At 50.1% G+C, this 21,052-nt stretch overlaps 1 protein-coding gene across 5 annotated transcripts; it reads right to left on the bottom strand.

Moving 5' to 3' along the window:
* Positions 1-14,331: 14,331 nt before the first annotated feature.
* On the bottom strand, positions 14,332-20,104 carry LOC131485599 (cytochrome c oxidase subunit 4 isoform 2, mitochondrial). 5 transcript variants are annotated; one of them, XM_058685250.1, is made up of 6 exons: positions 19,973-19,987; positions 18,769-18,850; positions 17,263-17,351; positions 16,775-16,939; positions 15,849-15,980; positions 14,332-14,578 (listed from the first exon to the last, which is right to left on the bottom strand). In XM_058685250.1, exons 4-6 carry the CDS (start codon positions 16,920-16,922, stop codon positions 14,442-14,444), a joined length of 417 nt encoding a protein of 138 aa, XP_058541233.1. In that variant the 5' UTR covers positions 16,923-16,939; positions 17,263-17,351; positions 18,769-18,850; positions 19,973-19,987; the 3' UTR covers positions 14,332-14,441. The 5 variants fall into 5 exon arrangements, with proteins under 5 accessions (XP_058541233.1, XP_058541231.1, XP_058541230.1 ...); XM_058685248.1 differs by lacking the exon at positions 17,263-17,351 and having other exon boundaries at positions 19,973-20,104; XM_058685247.1 differs by lacking the exon at positions 17,263-17,351 and having other exon boundaries at positions 19,890-20,011.
* Between the last annotated feature and the right edge of the window lie 948 nt (positions 20,105-21,052).

The following is a 21,052-nucleotide window of genomic DNA, read 5'->3' as shown; positions in this document are numbered from 1 at the left end:
ACTTTGAAACAGCAATATACCTATTTTAAAATTTATTTCTTAAGAGACAAATATTTTATATGAGCTTTTATAATCAAAATGGTTCACACAAATTCCAATCAAGGCTTATTAATGATGATCTCTTAAAATTCTTGGTAGTTGACATCAACAAGAGACTTCATAGCTGCAAGTAGGTGCTAAAAGAAAAAATTTAACCATCCCAAAGCTTACAATTGAAATTATATTTAAGCATTCCAACAGCTCTTCCCTTTATTTGACAAATATAATATATTCAAGTGGATTTCAAATCCAAATGAACTTTTTCATTTCAGGTATTTAAAAAAAATTTTTTTTTTAACGTTTTATTTATTTTTGAGACAGGGAGAGACAGAGCATGAACGGGGGAGGGGCAGAGAGAGAGGGAGACACAGAATCAGAAGCAGGCTCCAGGCTCTGAGCCATCAGCCCAGAGCCCGACGTGGGGCTCGAACTCACAGACCTCGAGATCATGACCTGAGCCGAAGCCGGCCGCTTAACCGACTGACTGAGCCACCCAGGTGCTCCTCATTCAGGTATTTTAAATTAATGATGAGTTCCAGAACACAGGAAATGACATAAAGCTTTCCAGTCTTTTTTTTTTTTTTTTTTTTTTGAGAAAATTGTGACTTATTAACACTAGGCAAGGCTGCACAGCACACAGGAAGAGAGGAAAGGAGGCAGGGAAAGAGGGAGAAAGGAAGGAAAGAAGGCAGGGACAGACTTTGTGGTAAAACCATTTAAATTTCATAAGAACTCATGGGCTGTTTGCACAGAATTGTTCAAGCTAAGTGTTCATGTATGAGCCCTCAGGAATGGGGCAGTTTCAATAATTTAGGAGGGAATTAATACTTCATATGACCAGAATTCTAACATTAGAGCATGGATATTTATTAAAAATCAAATAAGACAGGGACACCTGGGTGACTTAGTTGGTTAAACGTCTGACTCTTGATTTTAGCTCAGGTCACGATCTCACGGTCCAGTTTGTGGGATTGAGCCCTGTGTTGGGCTCAGTGTTGACAGTGCAGAGCCTGCTTGGGATTCTCTCTGTTCCTTTCTCTGCGCCTCCCCCACTTGCTCTTTCTGTCTCTCAAAATAAACATTTGAAAAAATCAAATAAGACAAATTTATAGGGATAATATTTGCCAATCTTAAAATTTGAGGAAGTCATTCTTAAAACATCGATACTTAAAAGTATCAAGGTGTCTGGCTGGCTCTTGATCTTGATCTCGGGGTTGTGAGTTCAAGCCCCACATTGGGTGTAGAAATTACTTAAAGATAAAATATTAAAAAACAAAACACTGAGGTACCGAGAATATAAGCTTAAGAAAGAAAAAGTTCTGAAAATAAAAAAGGAATATAAACAATGCAGTGGCTAGCCAACAAGATAGTTTGTAAATTTGTTGCTAAGTGGGGAAATGACCAGTGCCTAGTCAGGAAGGCTCGGCTCAAACTGCACTGATGTACAAAACAGTGCCCCCCACCCCGCCCCTGCAAAGCAGAACAACTGTTCAGTGCCCCCCACCCCGCCCCCTGCAAAACAGAACAAAACACCTGTTCGCTGTCCTAATTGCCTTGTAAAAATAATAGCAATAAATAAAAATAATGATAAAGCCCTTATTTACAAACCATTTATGTGGCAGGACATCTCTCTGCAGCTGGTTGACCATCCCTTCTAGGCACATCAGTCTCACCTGGACTTCATGCCAAGCTCCTGGGGCACCTGGAAAACAAATTTCTCTGGTGGCTCCACAGACTTTGTGTGAAGGTCCTTGTGGAGGATGGGTGGCCACGTGCCCTGTGGCTGATCCCTGCAGTAGACATCCAGGAAGAAAGAGCCCAACCTTCGCCGTGCTCAACCCATCCTGGTGGAGCGGTGAGGGCCAGAGGAGACACAGGCTGTGTAGCAGTTAGGAGCAGGGCTCTGAAACCATACTTCCTAGGGTAGCCCGGTGCCCTTAACCTCCCTGTGCCTCAGTTTCTTCACCTGTAAAATGGAGATGATAATAATGGGTGGTTATGCAGATTTAGTGCAGGTTTTATGCTTGTGAAGTGCTTAAGAATGGCATCTGGCACCATAAATGTACGTGCTTTTAGGCTAAGCTGTCAGACCACCCCCTTCCATCATCCCCTACCACTGCTCTAAGGACCCCTGAGGGGACTAGTCTTGGGACTCCACCTGCCCAAGCTCTGTGTCTTATGGATATCCACTAAACGCGAAGTCTGAAGTAAGGATTCAGGTGTAAAAGCAGTTTAAGTGGTGATCCTAGGACAGCAGGGACAGCGAGGCAGGGCAGGCCAACACAGGGTACAATGGCACGTAAATTGCCACTTGAGACAATGGGGCTCTTTTCCAGGGCATCCTTTGAAAAACTTGTAGAACGTTCTAGGGACAAGAACCTCAGTGTACTCATTGAACGACTCCCATCCCTCGTTGGCTGAGGGCTGCTCCTGTGTATTTCTCCCCAGCATTTGGCACTTCCCGCCTGCCCCAGGCTTGGGCCCGGCATCAACCTATGGTCAAAAGGAACAAGGCAAGGCGCCCGTTCCTTGAATGAGAACTGTCCACCAAAGTTACACATGACTTCTGAGGACGGGCTTAAGGGCACATGGCCGGGGCAAAAACATGTCTGCCACAGCTCACGAAACTATGTAGCACACCAGCTGGGAAACTCTCCTGGAGGGAGGAACAATTTGGTAGTTCTCAACTCTTGCTAATCCAAACAGTACTGCAATCAACAGCCTGGTGTATCCGTCATTTTGCACATACACATGTACACCCACGGGATATTCATAGAAGTAGAATCACTGGGCCAAAGGATATATGCATGTGTTATTTTGACGGAGACAGCCAAAGCTGTCATCCCGTGGAACTGCGTGTCCCCTGCACCCTTGCCAACATCCGCGTGAACACTCTTTGATCTTTTGTCAATCTGGCTGAGGAAAAAAAAAATAGTACCCTATACTTTAAAATTTCATTTTCAAAACTCTAATTGAGGTTGGCGTCTTTTAATAATTTGAAAGCCATCTGTGTCCCTGATAAGTTAATGAATCCACACAATGACCGGCAGGGGCCGCAAATGGCACCCAAGGACGCTGCCATCGTGCGCCTCCTGGTCAGAGAACACAGCACGCCCCTGAAATGTTCTTGTCGAAAGTCGGCTCTGCGTGTGACCAAAGCTTCTAAATGTAACCACCATGGATGGAAAATACAGGGGCACAAGAAAAGCTGCGTGGAACGCAATCGGTAAAATGCAGCCTGGCAGAAACTCCTCCGGACAAGTGACCCTGCTTCTATCTATACTCACACTTTTAGGAAAATGAAGCAGATCTGTTTTTTCCTTTTTCACCTAATGAAGCTAAAAACCCTGGACATTGCATATAAAACAAGCATAAGAAAAGTGAAAAGTGAAGAGAAGGCAGACAGGCCAGGGACCTCAGGACCCCAGGAATGGCCCAGCGGCAAGTCCTCTGGGTTTTCTTTTTGCCTCAGAGATCCCAGACTTGGAGCCAAAGAAGCTGGAGCTGGCTTTTTTGGCTACCCAAAAAAAGGCCAATGGGCACAGAAAAGACAACACAGCCCCAACAAAAGCCTACTTTGTCTAGTCAAGGGATTAGGAAAGGAACAAGCCAGCAGGGTAGAACATTTCTAGACAGTAAGAGCTCCACTCCAGCCAAACACCATGGGAAAAACAGTGGCCTTATCCACATCAGCGAAGGCCAAGTGGGGATTTGGTGACTCCGTCCAACCTCATGAGTCAAGGTGCCCAGACATTCCCACCAGCGTGGGATGTCGTAAGGCCAAGGGAGCCAGGACTTTCGTGTCTGCTGGCCAGTAACGAGCCCTCCTCGCCTGCCTCCTCCTTCCCACACGTCGATGCAGACACACTGGGAGCCCACGATTCCACCCCCACCTGGCAACAACGAAAGTGGGTAAAGGGATGTGAAGAGGGTAAAGTTTCTACACTTCACTCAAATTGCAAAATGAGGGCGCCGGTAGACTGTGTTATGTGCACGTGATGTAATACCTACGGCAACCACCATCACGGTTTGTGGGTTCGAGCCCTGCGTCTGGCAGGCTCCGCTTTCCCTCTCTCTCTCTGCTCTTCCCCTGCTCACGCTGTCTCCAAAGTAAGTAAATAAACTTAAAAACAAAACAAAACAAAAAACCTCACGTCAAATGTATAGGCAGATGGAGGAAAAAAGGATAAAAAAGATCACGCAAGCAGCAAAAACTGATGGAAAAAAGAAACAGACAAATCCACAATTAACAATACACTTCTCTCAACAACTGACAGAACGACTAGACAGAAAATCACCAACAATATAGAACTCTCTACAGCACCATCAACAATGGAATTCAGTTGACATTCAGAGAACGTGACATTCAACAGCAGAATACTCACTCTTTCCAAGTGCCCGCTGAATATATCTCAGTATAGACCATATTCTGGACATAAAACAAAAACAAACCCCAACAAATTTAAAAGAATGGGAATCACACGATGTGTTCTCTGACCTCAGGAGACTCAAACTGGAAATTAACAACAGGAAGATGAGACGAAATCTCCAAACACTCAGAAAGCTAAACAACGCATTTCTAAATCATGCACGAGTCAAAGAAGAAGACTCTAGGGAAATTTAAAAAATACGTTGAATTGAATGAGATGAGCGCATGACATATCAAAACTTGGAGGACACGGCAAGGGCAGTGCTGAGAGGGAAGTGTGTACCAGAAATGCACACATCAGAACAGAGAAAAAGTCGGGGCGCCTGGGTGGCTCAGTCGGTTGAGCGTCCGACTTCGGCTCGGGTCATGATCTCGCGGTTCGTGAGTTCGAGCCCCGCGTCGGGCTCTGTGCTGACAGCTCAGAGCCTGGAGCCTGCTTCACATTCTGTGTCTCCCTCTCTGTGCCACAATCCCCCCCGCCCCCACCCGCTCATGCTCTGTCTCTCTGTCAAAAATAAATAAACATTAAAAAAAATTTTTTTTAAAGAACAGAGAAAAAGTCTCAATTCAACAATCTAAGCTCCCACCTCAAGAAACTAGAAAAAGAGCAAAAGCAAGAAGGAGGAAGGAAATGATAAAGAGTACAAATCAGGGGCGCCTGGGTGGCGCAGTCGGTTAAGCGTCCGACTTCAGCCAGGTCACGATCTCGCGGTCCATGAGTTCGAGCCCCGCGTCAGGCTCTGGGCTGATGGCTCGGAGGCTGGAGCCTGTTTCCGATTCTGTGTCTCCCTCTCTCTCTGCCCCTCCCCCGTTCATGCTCTGTCTCTCTCTGTCCCAAAAATAAATAAAAAACGTTGGAAAAAAAAATTAAAAAAAAAAAAAAGAGTACAAATCAGTGAAATTTGAAGACATATACAGAAATAAAGAACTCTGATAAAAGTAACTACATAGATATAAAAGAAGCATTCTTATATTTGGGGGTTATAACTTTCTTTGTCTCCTACATGATTTAAAATGCAAAGGGATAGGGGTGCCTGGGTGCCTCAGTCAGGTAAGCGTCCAAATCTTGATTTCAGCTCAGGTCATGATCTTGTGGTTCGCAAGTTCAAACCCCACGTCAGGCTTTGTGCTGGCAGTTCGGAGCCTGCTTGGGATTGTCTCTCTCTGCCCCTCCCCTCTCTCTCTCTCTCTAAATAAATAAACTTTTAAAAAATTATTTTAAAAAGCGTGTATTTTAAAAACAAGAAACACAAATGGATAAAAAAAAAAGGGGGGGGGCATCTGGCTGGCTCAGTAGGAGGAGCAGATAACTCTTGATCTCAGGGCTGTGAGTTCAAACCCCATGCTGGGTATAGAGATTACTTAAATAAATAAATATTTAAAAAACAACATACAAATGCCTAAAAACTTAGAACTCTATGTTAATAGGCACACAATGTATAAAGATACAATTTGTGACAAAATAATAGAAAAATATTAGAATGATAGAATAATTAGAATAACGGAAAGGGGGAGCATGGAGCGGTTTTTATATGTTACTCAAATTAAATGGGTATCAGTGCGAGATTGTTCTGAATTTCCTATGTTAATTGGAATCCCCATGGTGACGGTGAAGAGAATATTTTAAAAATATACACAAAAGGAAATGAGAAGAAATCGACAATGTAAGCATCACTAGAAACCAACCAGCCCTACCAGACATCTATAGAACACCCCACCCAACAACAGCAGAATACATATTCTTCCATACACATGAAAATGTGCTTCAGGGTAGGCTGTGTGTTCAAGCACAAAACAAGTATCAATAAACTTATTTTATTTTTTTTATGTTTATTTATTTATTTATTTGAATGTTTATTTTATTTTTGAGACAGAGAGACAGAGTGCAAGTGGGAGAGGGGCAGAAGAGAGGGAGACATAGAATCTGAAGCGGGCTCCAGGCTCCAAGCCGTCAGCACAGAGCCCGATGCGGGGCTCGAACTCACAAACCGTGAGATCATGACCTGAGCCGAAGTCAGACGCTCAACCGACTGAGCCACCCAGGCGCCCCAATGTTTATTTTTGAGAGAGAGAGAGCATGAGCAGGGGAGGGACAGAGAGAGAGAGACAGAGGGAGACACAGAATCCAAAACAGGCTCCAGGCTCTGACCTGTCAGCACAGAGCCTGATGTGGGGCCCAAACTCGGGAATGGCAAGATCATGATCTGAGCTGAAGTCGGATGCTCAACTGAGGTGCCCCAATATTTTTTTAATTTGAGAGAGAGAGTGAATCTTAAGCAGAATCCACACTCACTGCAAAGCCCAGAGCAGGGCTCAATCCCATGCCCTTGGGATCTTGACCTGGGCCAAAATCAAGAGTCGGGTGCTCAACTGACTGAGCCATCCAGGTGCCTTTTTTTTTTTTTAAGTAGGCTCCACACCCAATATGGGTCTTGAACTCACAATCCTGAGATCAAGACCTGAGCTGAGATCAACCAACTTAGCCACCCCAGCACCCCAGGTTTGTTTTTTGTGTTTTTTTTACATTTACTTATTTATTTTGAGAGAGACAGACAGAGAATCTGCACTGACAGTGTGGAGCCCGACTCAGGGCTTGAACTCACAAACCGTGAGATGATGTCCTGAGCTGAAGTCAAGAGTATGACATTTAACTGACTGAGCCCCCCAGGCCTCCCCCAGGTGTTTTTTTTTTTTTAACATATTAAGGAAATCAGCCCTCTGTGTCTCATACAGATAAATACTTGTTAGTTTCTTATCTGTCTTTGCAGTCTCTCTCTCTCTTTCTTTGTTTTTACTGATAATTTTACTATTACAGGACATTTTGACCTCATGGTTGTGTTTATCCCAAGACTATTTTGACTATGAGTTTTGACTCCAAATATTTTTATCAGAATTACACTAATTCTAATATATCAAGAAAGGGCTTTTTTTTTTTTTTTTTAAGAGAGAGCTTTCTTGAGCAAGCTGCCTGAAGTCAATTTTATTCCTCAATCAGTTATTTTATGACCAAAGTCAAATTCTTTCCAATGTTTGCCATTTTAAATTTAATTTTACAAAATTATTTTTTTCATTGCAATCAACTTGACCTTGTGGAGTAAATGCTGCCAACAAGATGTGATTCTCCCCTCAGTCATTTTTACCCACATTTCATTCCTTTTTTTTCTTTTTTAATTTTTTTTAACATTTGTTCATTTTTGAGAGACAAAGAGAGACAGAGCACAAGTGGGACTGGGGCAGAGAGAGAGACACACACAGAATCCAAAGCAGGCTCCAAGCTCTGAGCTGTCAGAACAGAGCCTGATGTGGGGCTCGAACTCATGCATCATGAGATCATGACCTGAGCTGAAGTCGGATGCTTAACCAACTGAGCCACTCAGGCACCCCATCCACATCTGATTTCAAGGGTTTTCTGCCATTATGCATTGTCTGCTAGTATCCATTATTTCTATTTGGTCCGATTTAAAAAAAAAATTTTTTTAATGTTTTATTTTATTATTTGAGAGACAGAGAAAGAGCATGAACAGGGGAGGGGCAGAGAGAGAGAGAGAGGGAGACACAGAATCCGAACCAGGCTCCAGGCTCTGAGCCGTCAGCACAGAGCCCGATGCGGGGCTTGAACCCACGAACCATGAGATCATGACCTGAGCCGAAGTTGGACGCTCAGCCCACTGAGCCACCCAGGCGCCCCTCGCCCGAATTCTCAGGTCTAAATTTGACTATCTAAATGTCAAAATGTTACCGTTTGAAGTTTTGTCGACATCCAAGTTACTGTGGGTCAGTTTTAGCTTTTATCAACATGATTGTGTGTTGGTTACTTCTCCCCATCTGTGAGAGGGGGTGGTATTTGCTCACAGTTTCCCTCCACCCCACGCTCGCCACATGTACTCCAACGGAGGCTATTTCTCTGCCCGTCGATGTTGGGCTTGGCTGTGGGTGGCAGACTATATTGTCCAAAGGTGGCCACAACCATATTTCCCATCTCACGTGCATCTTACATCTTACACTGTGACCATCAGGTAGGGAAGTCTATGTCCGCTCCCTCTTTTTTTTTTTTTTTTTTTTAATTTTTTTTTAATGTTTATTTATTTTTGAGACAGAGAGCATGAACGGGGGAGGGTCAGAGAGAGAGGGAGACACAGAATCTGAAACAGGCTCCAGGCTCTGAGCTGTCAGCACAGAGCCCGACGTGGGGCTCGAACCCACGGACCGTGAGATCATGACCTGAGCCGAAGTCGGACGCTTAACCGACCGAGCCACCCAGGCGCCCCTGTCCGCTCCCTCTTGAACGCGGGTGGAGCTTTGTGAGTGCCTTGACCAACAGGGTTCGGCAGAAGTGATGCTATGTGTCTTCCGAGGCTAGATCGTCGAGAGTGCAATACCCTTTGTTCTTGTTCTCTTGGAGTGCTCTCTTGGGACCCGCCCACCAGGCTCTGAGGGAGCCCAAACTAGCCCACACAGAGAGACCACCTGGGCATGCCACAAAAGAAGGATGTCCGGTTGACAGAGCAGGCCGGCTCGGCCAGCTGACAGCCAGCGTCAACCACCAGAGTGAAAACACCTCCAGAACATTCTGGCCACTGCCTCTGGAGTGTTCCCAGCCGAGACCTCAAACATTCTAGAACAGAGGCAAACAGTAACCGCTGTGCCCTGCCTGAATTGCTGACCCACAGAATTGGCGAGCAGAATAAAATGGCTGCTTTGTGCCACTACGTTTTGGGGTGGTTTGGAAGGTAGCAACGGTAACCGGAACACCAGAGGACTTGCTTGGACCAGTGGAAGGTGGTGCTGATTCTGTGCAGCCTGGGCTTTAAGAGCATCACGTGTCCCTAACCATCCCCCTGCCCCCTCGGCAGTCTCTGACTTCTGCCAAGAGACAAAAATGCCCTCAGTGCCCGCAGCTCCCAGAACAAGGAGACACATGGAATCACTTTGAACCCAGCCCTTGTGGGTTGAGTCACGTCTCCTCTGAATTCGTTATGTTGAAGCCCTAACTTCAGAATGTGAGGGTATTTGGAGATAGGAATTTTAAAGAGGTAACGAAGTTAAAATGAGGTCATTAGGAAAGGCCTTAACCCAATCTGACGGGCGTGTCTGTAAGCAGAGGAAATCTGGACATACAAAGAGACACCAGGGACGTGCATGCAGAAAGGAAAGAACATGTGAGGACGTAGCAGGAAGGTGGCTTTGCAAGCCAAAGAGAGACGCAATAGGAGAAACCAATCCTGCCAACATCTTGGACTTGGAGCCTCCGGAACTGTGAGAAAATACAGTTTTCTGTTGTTTAAGCCACTCAGTCTGTGGTATTTTGTCACGGCAGCCTGTGATGTTGTGATCTATACTAAGAAATCTACCTATTTGGCTCCTGGGACAGAGCTTCTGAAACCCTTGGAATTTCCTGAAGTGGTGAGAGCCACAAAGGTGTCTCTTGTTATGTCAATGATGTGATTTTTTTTTTTTTTTTTTTTTTGGACCCCATCTTGGGACGGGTTGCCCAGAGAACAAACCACATGATTAGAGGGTTGGACTTTCAGTTCCCACACACCCCGCCCCCAACCCCATCCCACTCCTGGGGAGGGAGAGGGGCCCCCCCGGAGGTTGAATCGATCCCCAATGGCCAATGATTTCATCGATCATGGCTATGTAATGAAGCCTCCATAAACCCCCGAAAAGGACAGGGTTCGGAGAGCTGCTGGGGTGGTGAGCACGTGGAGATGTGATGACAGCAATGCCCGGACAGGACATGGCAGCTCCATGCCTTTCCCCATGCTCTCTTCCATCTGGCTCTTCCTGAGTTATGTCCTTTTATAAGAAACTGGTAATCCAGTGAGTGGGTTTCCCGAGTTCCGTGAGGTGTGCTGGTAAATTAATCAAACTCAAGGAGGGGGTCGTGGGATCCTCCGACTTATAGCCAGTCCGTCAAAAGTGCAGGTAACTACCTGGGCTTGGCCTTGGGGGGCGGAATCTTAAAGTAGGGGGCGGGGCAGTCTCGCAGGACCGAACCCTTAACCTGTGGAAGCTGACGCTATTTCCAAGTACACAGTGTCCGAATTGAGTTGAATTTTCATACACCCACCTGGTGTCCAGGGAATTGTTTAGTGGGTCCAGGAATCTAAAAGACGCCCCAGAAAACCAAAGTACTAACCCGCAGTCCGGAACTAAACCTGGCTGATCCCGGCAGAGCCTCAGCCAACCCACAAGCCCATGAAAGTAGAAATAAATGCTCAACGTTGTGAGTCACCAAGTTTTGGGGGTTGTTACATAGCATTACTGCAGGCGAAAAAACTGACAAGTTTAACATCTGATTTGTTTGCCTTGGCCGAGGGGCTGGGTCAGAACAATGGGGTCAAAATGTACTGCTGACCGGGGCGCCTGGGTGGCGCAGTCGGTTAAGCGTCCGACTTCAGCCAGGTCACGATCTCGCGGTCCGTGAGTTCGAGCCCCGCGTCAGGCTCTGGGCTGATGGCTCGGAGGCTGGAGCCTGTTTCCGATTCTGTGTCTCCCTCTCTCTCTGCCCCTCCCCCGTTCATGCTCTGTCTCTCTCTGTCCCAAAAATAAATAAAAAACGTTGAAAAAAAAAATTAAAAAAAAAAAAAATGTACTGCTGACCATTTCTGTAGCTAATACCCCAGGAGCCTCCAGCTGGCTGTGTCCATATCAGTCCTGCCCAGCTGGCTGGGGGATCTGGAGGGCAGGGCTCCTGTCGGCTCTGTCTCTGGGTCCCTAGCATCTCTCATGCTAAGGGAGTGGCTAATACAATGGGTCTCATACCACACAGAGCTCAGGACCAGGCAGTTGCCTTTCAGATAAAAACCAAATCGATGTGCAAGACTCCCCATACTCTGGCCCTAACACACTCTCCCAGCTCCATCTTTCCCTGCTTTCCCCCACATGTGTCTCTTCGGTAGGGGCAGCAGGGCCTACAAAGCCCTGTGTGAGTCTCCTACTCCCCCACCCGTCCTAGTCCAGATCTTCCTTCTCTTCTGTGTGATAGCCCAACGGGCTTCCTTTATTTCCTCTATCATGCCGTGGTCCTCACTACCACAGGGCCTTTGCACATGCTTTCCTCTGCCTAGAATGCTGTTCTACCACCCCTGTTACCTAGTTATGAGTCACCTTCCATATCTCAAGTCTGAGGACACTTCCTCAGGGAAGCCGTCTCCGACTTCTCTAGATGAGTGCAGTTTCCCTCTGTTGGTCAGTTCAACCAGGTACCGCCTCTTCTTAGCATTCATTTGCACTATAACTTATTAAAGTGGCCGTCTGGCTAATGTCTGTCTCCCCACTGCAGCATGTCAGATTCATAAGGACCCGGAATTCCTGACACTTGAATGAGGTCTCATCCGCTCTGTACCCCCTTGTTACACAGTGGATGCAAATAACCATTTGGTGATTGAATAAATATTGTTGTCCTGACTGCCCTGTTAAATGCCTCCAATGGCATCGAGGGTGTCCATGGAGATGTGCTGTTCGGGTCTCTCTCTGAGAGAACCTGCTGTAAGGTGGGTGGTATGATCACTTCCTGCCACTGCTCTTTCAGAAGTGCTGCAGTGCTCGTGCGCTGAGGCTACTGTCCCCCAGGGCTGCTCCCTGCTGAGGACGGAGCACAGGGGTGTTATTAGGGAGGAGTCCCTTTCGGCCAACACAGGACTCCCCTAATGGAGATTTTTTGCTCTGGGGCTCCCCACTGGCCTGGCCGAGACTTTCACAAAGATGCTGTGCGGCTATCGACCTCTCGCTTCTCGGCTCCAAATTCACCCTCCAGTACCTGCTCTGCCATAATGATCTGGACCCGGCATTTCCTCCTTTACAGTGAGACGCTAAGCTTTTTGCCAGGAGAGGGTGCTGGAGGGGACATTTCAGGAGGAAAGGCTTCTCTTTCTGGTTCTGGGATGTGTGTGTGTGTGTGTGTGTGTGTGCACACGTGCACAGCCGTGTGATTAGTCAGCAGTGTGTGAGGATGCCCGGCGATGATCTGCCACAGCCATGAGCTCAGTGTTCACAGTCTCTCAGCACCTTGGAGCCCTCGGGCCTAAGGACCATCTTCTTGCAATGCTCCTAATGCAGATACCACACGCTCCAAGCCTCACATCTGCAAAGGTGCCCCAATCCCACCTGCCCACCAGCCTCGACAACCTCGGGCCTCTGAGGGTTGCTTTTTGCCCGCCTGCTGACTACGGACCAGCTCTGGTCCGGGTGACCCAGCAAAGTTCCTTGCGCTGCCCTGGGCTTCAACCACACCTGCTCCAATGAGGTCTAAACCCCAGCTTGGGGAAGGCACTCCACTTCCAAGTTCAACCCTCCCTGGGTGCTCTCCGTAGGATAGCGGTCACTGCTCTCTTTACGTCTTTGTAGAGTCGCTTGCTTGCTTATGCTGACGACTTCTTATTAAACAGCGCCGTTTACGTTCCCGTGTGGTTTCCGACTCAGATGGAGACAGCACAGTCGAGTCTGAGGCCCTCCCTCCCCTGCCCTCCTTCCTCCCTCCCCTCCTCCCACAGAGCTCAGACCTGCACCACCGCGCCGCTGTCTGAGGGTTCTCGACACCTGCTCCCGCTCCCTCTCTTCTCTATCCTTCACAGACATCAGCCCCTTAACTCTCCACGTTTAATTCCTTCTTGGCATTTGCTTCTCGGAGGTCTTCACACTTAGAATAAAACCCCACGGGGGCACCTGGCTGGCTTCCCCCAGGCAAGTCAGTAGAGCACATGACTTGATCTCAGGGTCGTGAGTTCAAGCCCCACGGTGGGCACGGAGAAATAAATAAATAAATAAATAAATAAGAAAGCCTAAAACCCCATGAGCCCCCGTATAATCTGCTCTCTGCCCCAAGCCCAACCCTGTTCCCCAGCACACACCTTCCTGCTATTCTCTAAGTCATTCCGCTATAGCCCCTGTGGCCTCTGTGAGGTCCCCCACATGGACCAGAATCCCACCTCGGAGTCTTTGCCCTTGCTCTTCTGTCTTTTTATTTTTTTAAAGATTTTATTTTGGGGGCGTTTGGGCGGCTCAGTTGGTTAAGCGTCCAGCTTCGGCTCAGGTCACGATCTCACAGTTTGTGGGTTCGAGCCCCGTGTCGGGCTCTGTGCTGACAGCTCAGAGCCTGGAGCCTGCTTCGGATTCTGCGTCTCCCCCTCTCTGCCCCTCCCCCACTCACGCTCTGTCTCTCTCTCTCTCTCTCAGAAATAAACAAACATTAAAAAAATTTTTTTTCAAGATTTTAAGTGATCTCTACACCCAATGTGGGGCTCGAACTCATAACCCCGAGATCAAGAGTCGCACGCTCCACTGACTGAGCCAGTCAAGCGCCCCGCTTTTCTGCCTTTGATACAAGGTTTGTTCCCTCATGTCATTCAGACCTCTTCTCAGATGCCACCTCCTCTAAAAGGCCTCCACCTACCACCTCCAGTCTCCTTTTAACTCTGTCCCTTTACCCTACTGTTTTGTTTCTTCATTTCTGTGTAACATACTGTATGTTATACTTACACATTCATTTTTGTGTCTCCCAATGCTGCCACTATGCGGCCAGAGACTTCGTCTTATGCACTGTTGGGCCTCCATGGCCTGGGTTAATACCTGGCACACAGTAGGTGCTCAATAAATATTTGTTAATTGACTGAATAAAGGAGTGTATTTGCCTTTGCTCAAGCCACTCCCTCCACCTGGAAAACCTTCCCTTCCCCTTCCTCCCTTTCCTAATGCCACATACCTGTTAAGACTAAGCCCTAGTCCCTACTCTTCCATGAAGCCCTCCCTGACCACCTGGGCTCTGGGCCCCCGGAAGGTGGCTTATTCCTGTCCTTCCCTCACTACGCTGCTTGATTTTAGATGTAATGAAGGGTTTGTGGCAAGTAAAGAGGTGGAGATTGAAGGCAGAAGAGAACAGGCCAGCTTTATTGGGATTAAGAGGAGGAAAGGGCCGTCCACAGGCTCTGGGCCAGGGTGGAGCTGCAGGGACAGCAGCCAGGATGCCATGTCACTTCTTCCACTCCTTCTTCTCATAGTCCCACCGGGAGGCCAGCCCTTGCACGGGGTTGCCCTTCATGTCCAGGATGCGCTGGAGCTGCTGGGCCTTCCACTCATCCGTCAGGGTGACGGGCTTCTTAGGGAACACTGCGGGGAAGGCACGGGTGGGGGGACAAAGGCATTTTAGATGCCTAGAGGTGTGCATCAGGGAAGGTCTGAGGGCAGAGCTCCCTTACACAGCTCATACCTTACTTCCTGGTCCATTTGTCCCTGAGGCTGACCTGGCCTGCCTGAGTCACTGGTACTTTCTACCCCAGTGTGTGGTAAAGAAGGAAAATATCTTTATGGGCACCTCTTAGCCCCAAACACTGGGCTAGGATAAATTTTTTCCCAAAGGCTCTCTCATTTCATCCTCAAGCAAAGCGGGAATTCACATCACACTCTCGCAGAAGAAGAAAGAAGGTGAGGCCATCAGAGGTGAGGTCAGCTGGCACAGAGACTGCCAGCTCTTCCCCAACATCCCCTCCCTTCTTCCAGAGTAGTGCCTCTCCAACCTGAGTGGGCAGCAGAATCACTCTGGAGAGCTTGTTAAAACACAGATTGCTGGGCTCCACCCTCAAAGTGTCTGACTTGGTAGATCCAGACTGGGGCTGAGAATGTGCATTTCTAAAAGTTCCCAAGTGATGGTGTTGGTCCAGGGTCTCACACTCTGAGAATCACTCTTCAGTAGTAATAGACAGCTGGGCATGTGACGGCCTCGCTGAAAACTACACTTCCCAGCTTCCCTTGTGGCTAGACCCAGTCATGTGATCGCTTCTAGCCAACGGGTGGTGAGCAGAAGTGGCGTGCGCAACTTCTGGACCTTAAAGAGGTCTCTCTTCTCTCTTCTTGGGTGGAATGTAGGCGTTAATGGCTGGAGCTGGGGCAGCCACCTTATCAAGAAGAAAGCTTCACGTTAAGGATGGCAGAGCAGTATGACAGAAGGAGCCTGACACTGCAGTCTCGATACTCCCCCAGGCCTTTTTTGTGAGACAGGAACAAAACCTGTATCTTGTTTAAGCTCTTGTATGTTGGTGACTCTCTGTTACAGAAAAATCCATGGCTAATAACAGCAGTCAGTAACATTACCATTCATGATTATGTGCCAGACGCTGGCTTTCGGCTCTATCATTAAATCCTCACAAACCCTGTGATGTGGGCACTGTTATTTTCATTTTACGGGCAAGGGAATTGAGGTCCAGAGAGGCAGAGCCCCTACGTCCCAACCGAGGCAGCCGTGCTCTGCCCTTCACCCTACACCTCTTTGGGGGACTTTTCCAAACTCTTCAGACGAGTTGCCTCAGAAGAGCGTGGCTGGTGGCTCTGACCACAAGGGCGCGGCCCCGGGCGGTAGCGAGGGGGGGTTGTTGCCACTCACCATAGATCCGCTGCCACCAAATCATCAGAGCTGTGAATCCAAAGAAGAAGAAGACACAGCCCATCACTGTCTTCCACTCATTGGAGCGACGGTTCATCTCCGCGAAGGTCTCATGGAACTGGAGCCGGTACACTGGAGGCAGATGAGGGGTGAGGAGGTAGGGGTCTCGGGCGCATGGATTCCGAGGACCCTGGACCAAGTCTTGGCCTCAGGGATTCCCAGCCTCCCCGTCCCTGAAGCAGGTGTTGTCCATTCAGCAGATTCTTATTGAACATCGACCGTATGCAAAGCATGGCCAGAAGCAGGCTCCAAATAGGAGTCCTTCGGGGGCACCTCTGGTGGGCAGGACTTGGGATCGCACATCCCTCCTGTTTCCCGGGGTCAGGCCCCTGCTCTCCCACCCACCTGCCTCTCTGCTCCTTCCCCCCACACCACTCAGCGATGCCCACACTTTCCTGCTCCTACATCCCTCCCCATGCTACTCCCACTCCCAGGCAGCACCCTCGTCCTTATCATTCAAGGCCAGCCAGAATGTGCCCTCCTCTGAAAGGCCCGCCAGGATTCCATGTCTCTCTCCTTCCGGTCCTCACAACCCCCTGGACACACCTCGCCCTAGCCGCAAAATTCATATTACAGTTATCTGGGTTTGTGTCAGTTCCCCCACTGGCCTGAGAGCACCCTGAGGGCAGGAACCATCTGGGTGATTCACTCCTGTATCCCCAGCATCACCTCGCATCTGACTGTGCACAAATAGTTGAATGAATAAGAGAACAGATGAACAAAGGGATAAACTTCACCCCTCAGGTATGAGTTCAGGCGTTCAGGGGTTTCTGGCTGTCTTGAGTGGGGGCCCTTCTTTTCAAAGTCACGCCCCCCAGCCCGCTCTCTCCAGCCAGCCCCCCCCCCCCCCCCCGCCGGATACCTACAGGCCACCTTCTCGTCATGGGTCAGCTGGGTCCAGCTGCCCTTCTCTTTCTCCTTCAGGGCCCGCTGCTCAGCGTTGAGCTCTGTGCAGAAGGGCTCATCGGGCATGGGGTAGGAGCGCTGGGCATGGTAGTTAGTGTAGGGGGGCATCTTCTCCTTGCTGTGGGCTGCAGGTACAACAGAAGAGCTACATTCAGGCTGCACCTGGGACATCCCAGCTCTAACCATAATATTAAAAAAGAGGGCTGCACCGGGGCGTCTGGGTGGCTCAGTTGGTTAAGCATCCCACTTCGGCTCAGGTCATGGTCTCATGGCTCGCCAGTTCGAGCCCCGCATCGGGCTTTCCGTGGTCGCCACGGAGCCGGCTTCGGCTCCTCTGTTTCCACCCCTGCCCCCTCTCTGCCCCTCCCCTGCTTGCTCTCCCTCTCTCTCAAAAATAAATAAACATTAAAAAAAAAAAAAAAGAGGGCTGCATTTATTGAGCACTTACTGTGTGCCAGGAGCCACTCTAAGGCCTTCAGGTGAATTGACTCATTTACTCCGCGTCACTCTGAGCCAGGCGAGACTGTTATCTGTCTACTTTACAGACAGAGAAACTGAACAGCTAAGTGACTTGCTGTAACTCACAGAGCGAAAAGGAGCAAGGCAGCCCCTCTGGGTTCAAACCTTGTGCTCTCTGGGAAGAGGTGAGGTGAGGAGGGCATGGCAGGCAAAGGCAACGGTGGGACGAAGGCTGAGGGAGATGAGCCTGACGTGGCGGATGTACGCCTGCTCTGCAAACTGTAAAGCGCCAGCCGCGTGCCTTTGACCACCGGTCAAGGGCACGGCTTTGCAGAGCTGCGTTTGAACTCCAGTTCCACCCACCCCAGCTCCAGCGAGCCCCTTGACCTCACTGTGCTTCAGTGTCCTCGTCTGGAAAGCGGGGACAGTAAGCTCCCGCCTCACGCTGTCGTGGGCAGCCTCAAGATAATATATTTGAAAGGGTTAGCACCGCACCTAGCAGCGGACGCTCGGTCAATTCCACTGCTAGAGGGCCGTTTTACGACTGGCTTCCTTCCTAGAAGCTTTCCCTGGTGGCTAAGCATCAAGGGCTCCGTGTGGGTGTCCAGGGTGTCCAGAGCAAGGCTGGGCACCAGGAGGGTCTCCATCAAGCTTCTGTTTATTGTCACCAGAGGTGCCCACATGGAGGGCATTGGTACCACCTTGCCAGGACAGTGCTGGAACTGCTTTGGGCTCTTTTTTTTTTTTTTTTTTTTTAATTTTTTTTTTTTTTTAACATTTATTTATTTTTGAGATAGAGAGAGACAGAGCATGAACGGGGGAGGGTCAGAGAGAGATAGGGAGACACAGAATCTGAAACGGGCTCCAGGCTCTGAGCAGTCAGCACAGAGCCCGATGCGGGGCTCGAACTCACATACCGCGAGATCGTGACCTGAGCCGAAGTCGGACGCTTAACCGACTGAGCCACCCAGGCGCCCCTGCTTTGGGCTCTTTTAACACCTAGGCCTCAGTTTGTTCATCTGGAAAATGGAGATAACAGCCCAGCATCCACCTCACACAGTTGTTATGAAGACTGAGTGTTTTAGTCTGTGTGAAATGTTGATCACAGCTTGGGGCACATAGTAAGGGCTCAGTGAACATTATCCGTTATTCTCCGGAAGGTCAAGAAGGCCCTTCTGCTATGTGGCTGAAGTCTCTCCTGCTTTAGGCCTCTTTTTTCTGAATAGGGTCTGGAAAGGAGGTCCAAGGTCCCATCAGCACACTCCACCTCAGGACTCAAAGGCCCTAGGAGCCCAGGGTGTGGGGGTCAGGCCCCGAGGAAGCTTGGGGTGGAAGGGGACCCTGTCAAATGTGAGCTCCAGATCCTGGAGGCATGTGGTCCAGGCCCAAGGGGTGGGATTGTGGAAAACAGTCTAGGGCAGACCCAGGGCAGCTGGCAAGCAGGAGCACACCCTTAGCCTTGGAGTTGGACAGGGGTGGGGTGTGCGGGTCTTACCAGCGCTTCCCGGGCTGTGCATCTGCCGCATCCTGGGTCCTCCTTTCCTCAGCACCAAGCTCCAGACAGCTCTGAAGAACATCTGTGTGTGTGTGTGTGTGTGTGTGTGTAAGTCCTGCCCCACATTGCCCTCTGCCCCTACCCTCAGGGCCCAGATACAGAAACCCTTTTTCACAGGTGGTGGTAGGGTCTGCCTGTGGATTTCAAGGTCACCCTCATGCCCCTGACCCTTCCACTTTTGTCTGCGATCCTGGTGGGGGAAGATGGGGGTCCTAGACATTTGGAGCCCCCCTCGGGAGACCTCAGTGAACCATCTGAGAAGTGGGAGGAGGCCTAACTCCCGGAGGCAGGGTCCCAGGGGTTTGGCGCTGTGGGCCAGGGTTCTGGTCCCAGCTCCAGCTCAGCCAGGCCAAGTTGGGAAACCTCCCTGGGCTGTTTGCTCTCCCTCCCTGAGGAAACTGGGTGGGAGTCCAGGTAGGGAGGGAGCAGGGCCTGGGGCTACCTCTCTTCCTCACAGGGCCATCTGCCAAGGTCTCTGCACAGAAGGTCTGGCCCCCACCCCTTCCTCCCTAATTGGCTGCCTACGTGCTCACAAAGCCTGCTCTGCGGTGGATCTGGTGGGGGAAGGGGACAGGCTGAGCCCAAGCCCCCACCCCCCAGGGAAGTCTCAGAGTCTGGCTCCCATGGGGGTGGGGAGGGGCTTTAGAGGAGGGCAAGGACCAAAGTGGGTCAGAGGGAGAAGAGGAGCACACGTTTTGGGGAGAGGAAGGGGGTATCTCACTTCTGGAAAGAAAAAGCACACTCCCCTCCCCCGCTTCCCGCACCTGGGGAGAGAGAGGGGCACCCAACAGAGAGAAGGAGGGGGTGTACCATGTGTGGTGAGAGGGGGCCCCCACATCTGGGAAGGAAGGGCTCCTGTCTGTAAGTGGGGAGCCCCACATTTGAAGAGAGGGAAGGAGTCATCTACATTTGGGGAAAGAGATGGCGCCCCACATTCGGAGAGAGGGTAATTCCCAAGGAGTCCTCAACTCTCAGCTGCCAGGACCCGCTCCCCGCCCCCCCCCCCCAACCATCCCCCGCTCCTGACCCTACTCGATAGCAGGGACCACACGGATCCTCACCGGTGGCGAAAGCAGGGGTCCAAGCGGCCGCATCCCTCACCCGCCAGCCTTGGGCAGCCAGGCTCTCCCACCCACTCACTCACCTCCCTGCTCAGCGCAGCGAGCTAGGTCAGTCCAACAAGTAACGGAGAATGGGCGGCAGAGGGACCAGAGCGCGGGCGCCCGCCCCCAGGCCCGCCCTACAGCCTTTCCCAAGGCCAACCCCTGCGTGGGAACGTCCTGCCTCAGCGGGGCGTGGGAGCGCCCAGCCCGCGTCCCTGGAGACACCCGGGCCCCCCAGCCCGGGGAGGGGGGCCGCGGAGTGAGTCCCCGCCTCAATTTCCCCGCCCGCGGGGGTCCTGCCTCTGGAGACCCACAGCTGACAGCGCCCAGGACCCAGCTGGCGGGGTGTCCTGGGCCGGCCCAGCCCTCTGACTCTGGTAGTCCCAGGAGCTGAATCACCCTCCCTCCGCACCTTTGCTCATTGCCGGTTCTTTGCACTTGGAATGCTCTCTTAGTGACTTTGCCGAGACCCAGTCTTGCCAACTTTCCAGCCCAGGCTCAATGCTTCCTGCTCCAGCAAGCCCACAAACATCTAGAATCTGGGAGCTGGTCTGTGGTGTACCTACCACCCTGCTCCCATGCCGCCAGATACCCTGTGGGGGTGAATAAAAGCCTCCCTCTGGTGTTCAAATCTTAGCTGTGTGGCCCTTAACAAGTGGCCTAACCTCTTAGGCCTCCTAGGATGAACCTCTGAGTTCCCGTCTTATGTTCTAGAAAAGGGAGCTAATGATAGTACCTACCTGACATGGCTGTTGTAAAGGTTAGATAAGTCAACAGAAAAGCATCAGGCATCAGGCACATTTACTCAAGAATTATTTATTAAGGGGGAGCCTGGGTGGCTCAGTTGATCAAGTGTCCAACTTTGGCTCAGGTCATGATCTCACGGGTTGCTGAGTTCTAGTTCCAGGTTGGGCTCTGCCCTGACAGCTCTGGGCCTGCTTCGGATTCTGTGTCTCCCTCTCTCTCTCTGCCCCTCCCCTGCCCACCCTGTCTCTCTCTCTCTCTCTTTCTCTCTCTCTCTCTCTCTCTCTCTCTCTCTCTCTCAAAAATAAATAAATAAGCATTTAGGGGAAAAAAGAATTATTTATGAAGATCTATTACAGCTGGCATTTATTGAGTGT

Source organism: Neofelis nebulosa, chromosome 9 (genome assembly GCF_028018385.1).
Source record: "Neofelis nebulosa isolate mNeoNeb1 chromosome 9, mNeoNeb1.pri, whole genome shotgun sequence".
Taxonomy (NCBI): Eukaryota; Metazoa; Chordata; class Mammalia; order Carnivora; family Felidae; genus Neofelis; species Neofelis nebulosa.
The sequence above is the reverse complement of the archived record's forward strand: the minus strand, read 5'-3'. Positions and strand labels throughout refer to the sequence as shown.

What these genes read in the sequence shown, in the direction of transcription:
- LOC131485599 (XM_058685247.1), bottom strand. Translation starts at nt 19,922, where the DNA reads ATGCGGCCGCTTGGACCCCTGCTTTCGCCACCG. An exon ending in CCATGACGAGAAGGTGGCCT is followed by an intron (nt 15,981 to 16,774) that starts GTAGGTATCCGG and finishes ATCTGCCTCCAG; the next exon opens with TGTACCGGCTCCAGTTCCAT. An exon ending in TTGGTGGCAGCGGATCTATG is followed by an intron (nt 14,579 to 15,848) that starts GTGAGTGGCAAC and finishes CCTTCCCCGCAG; the next exon opens with TGTTCCCTAAGAAGCCCGTC.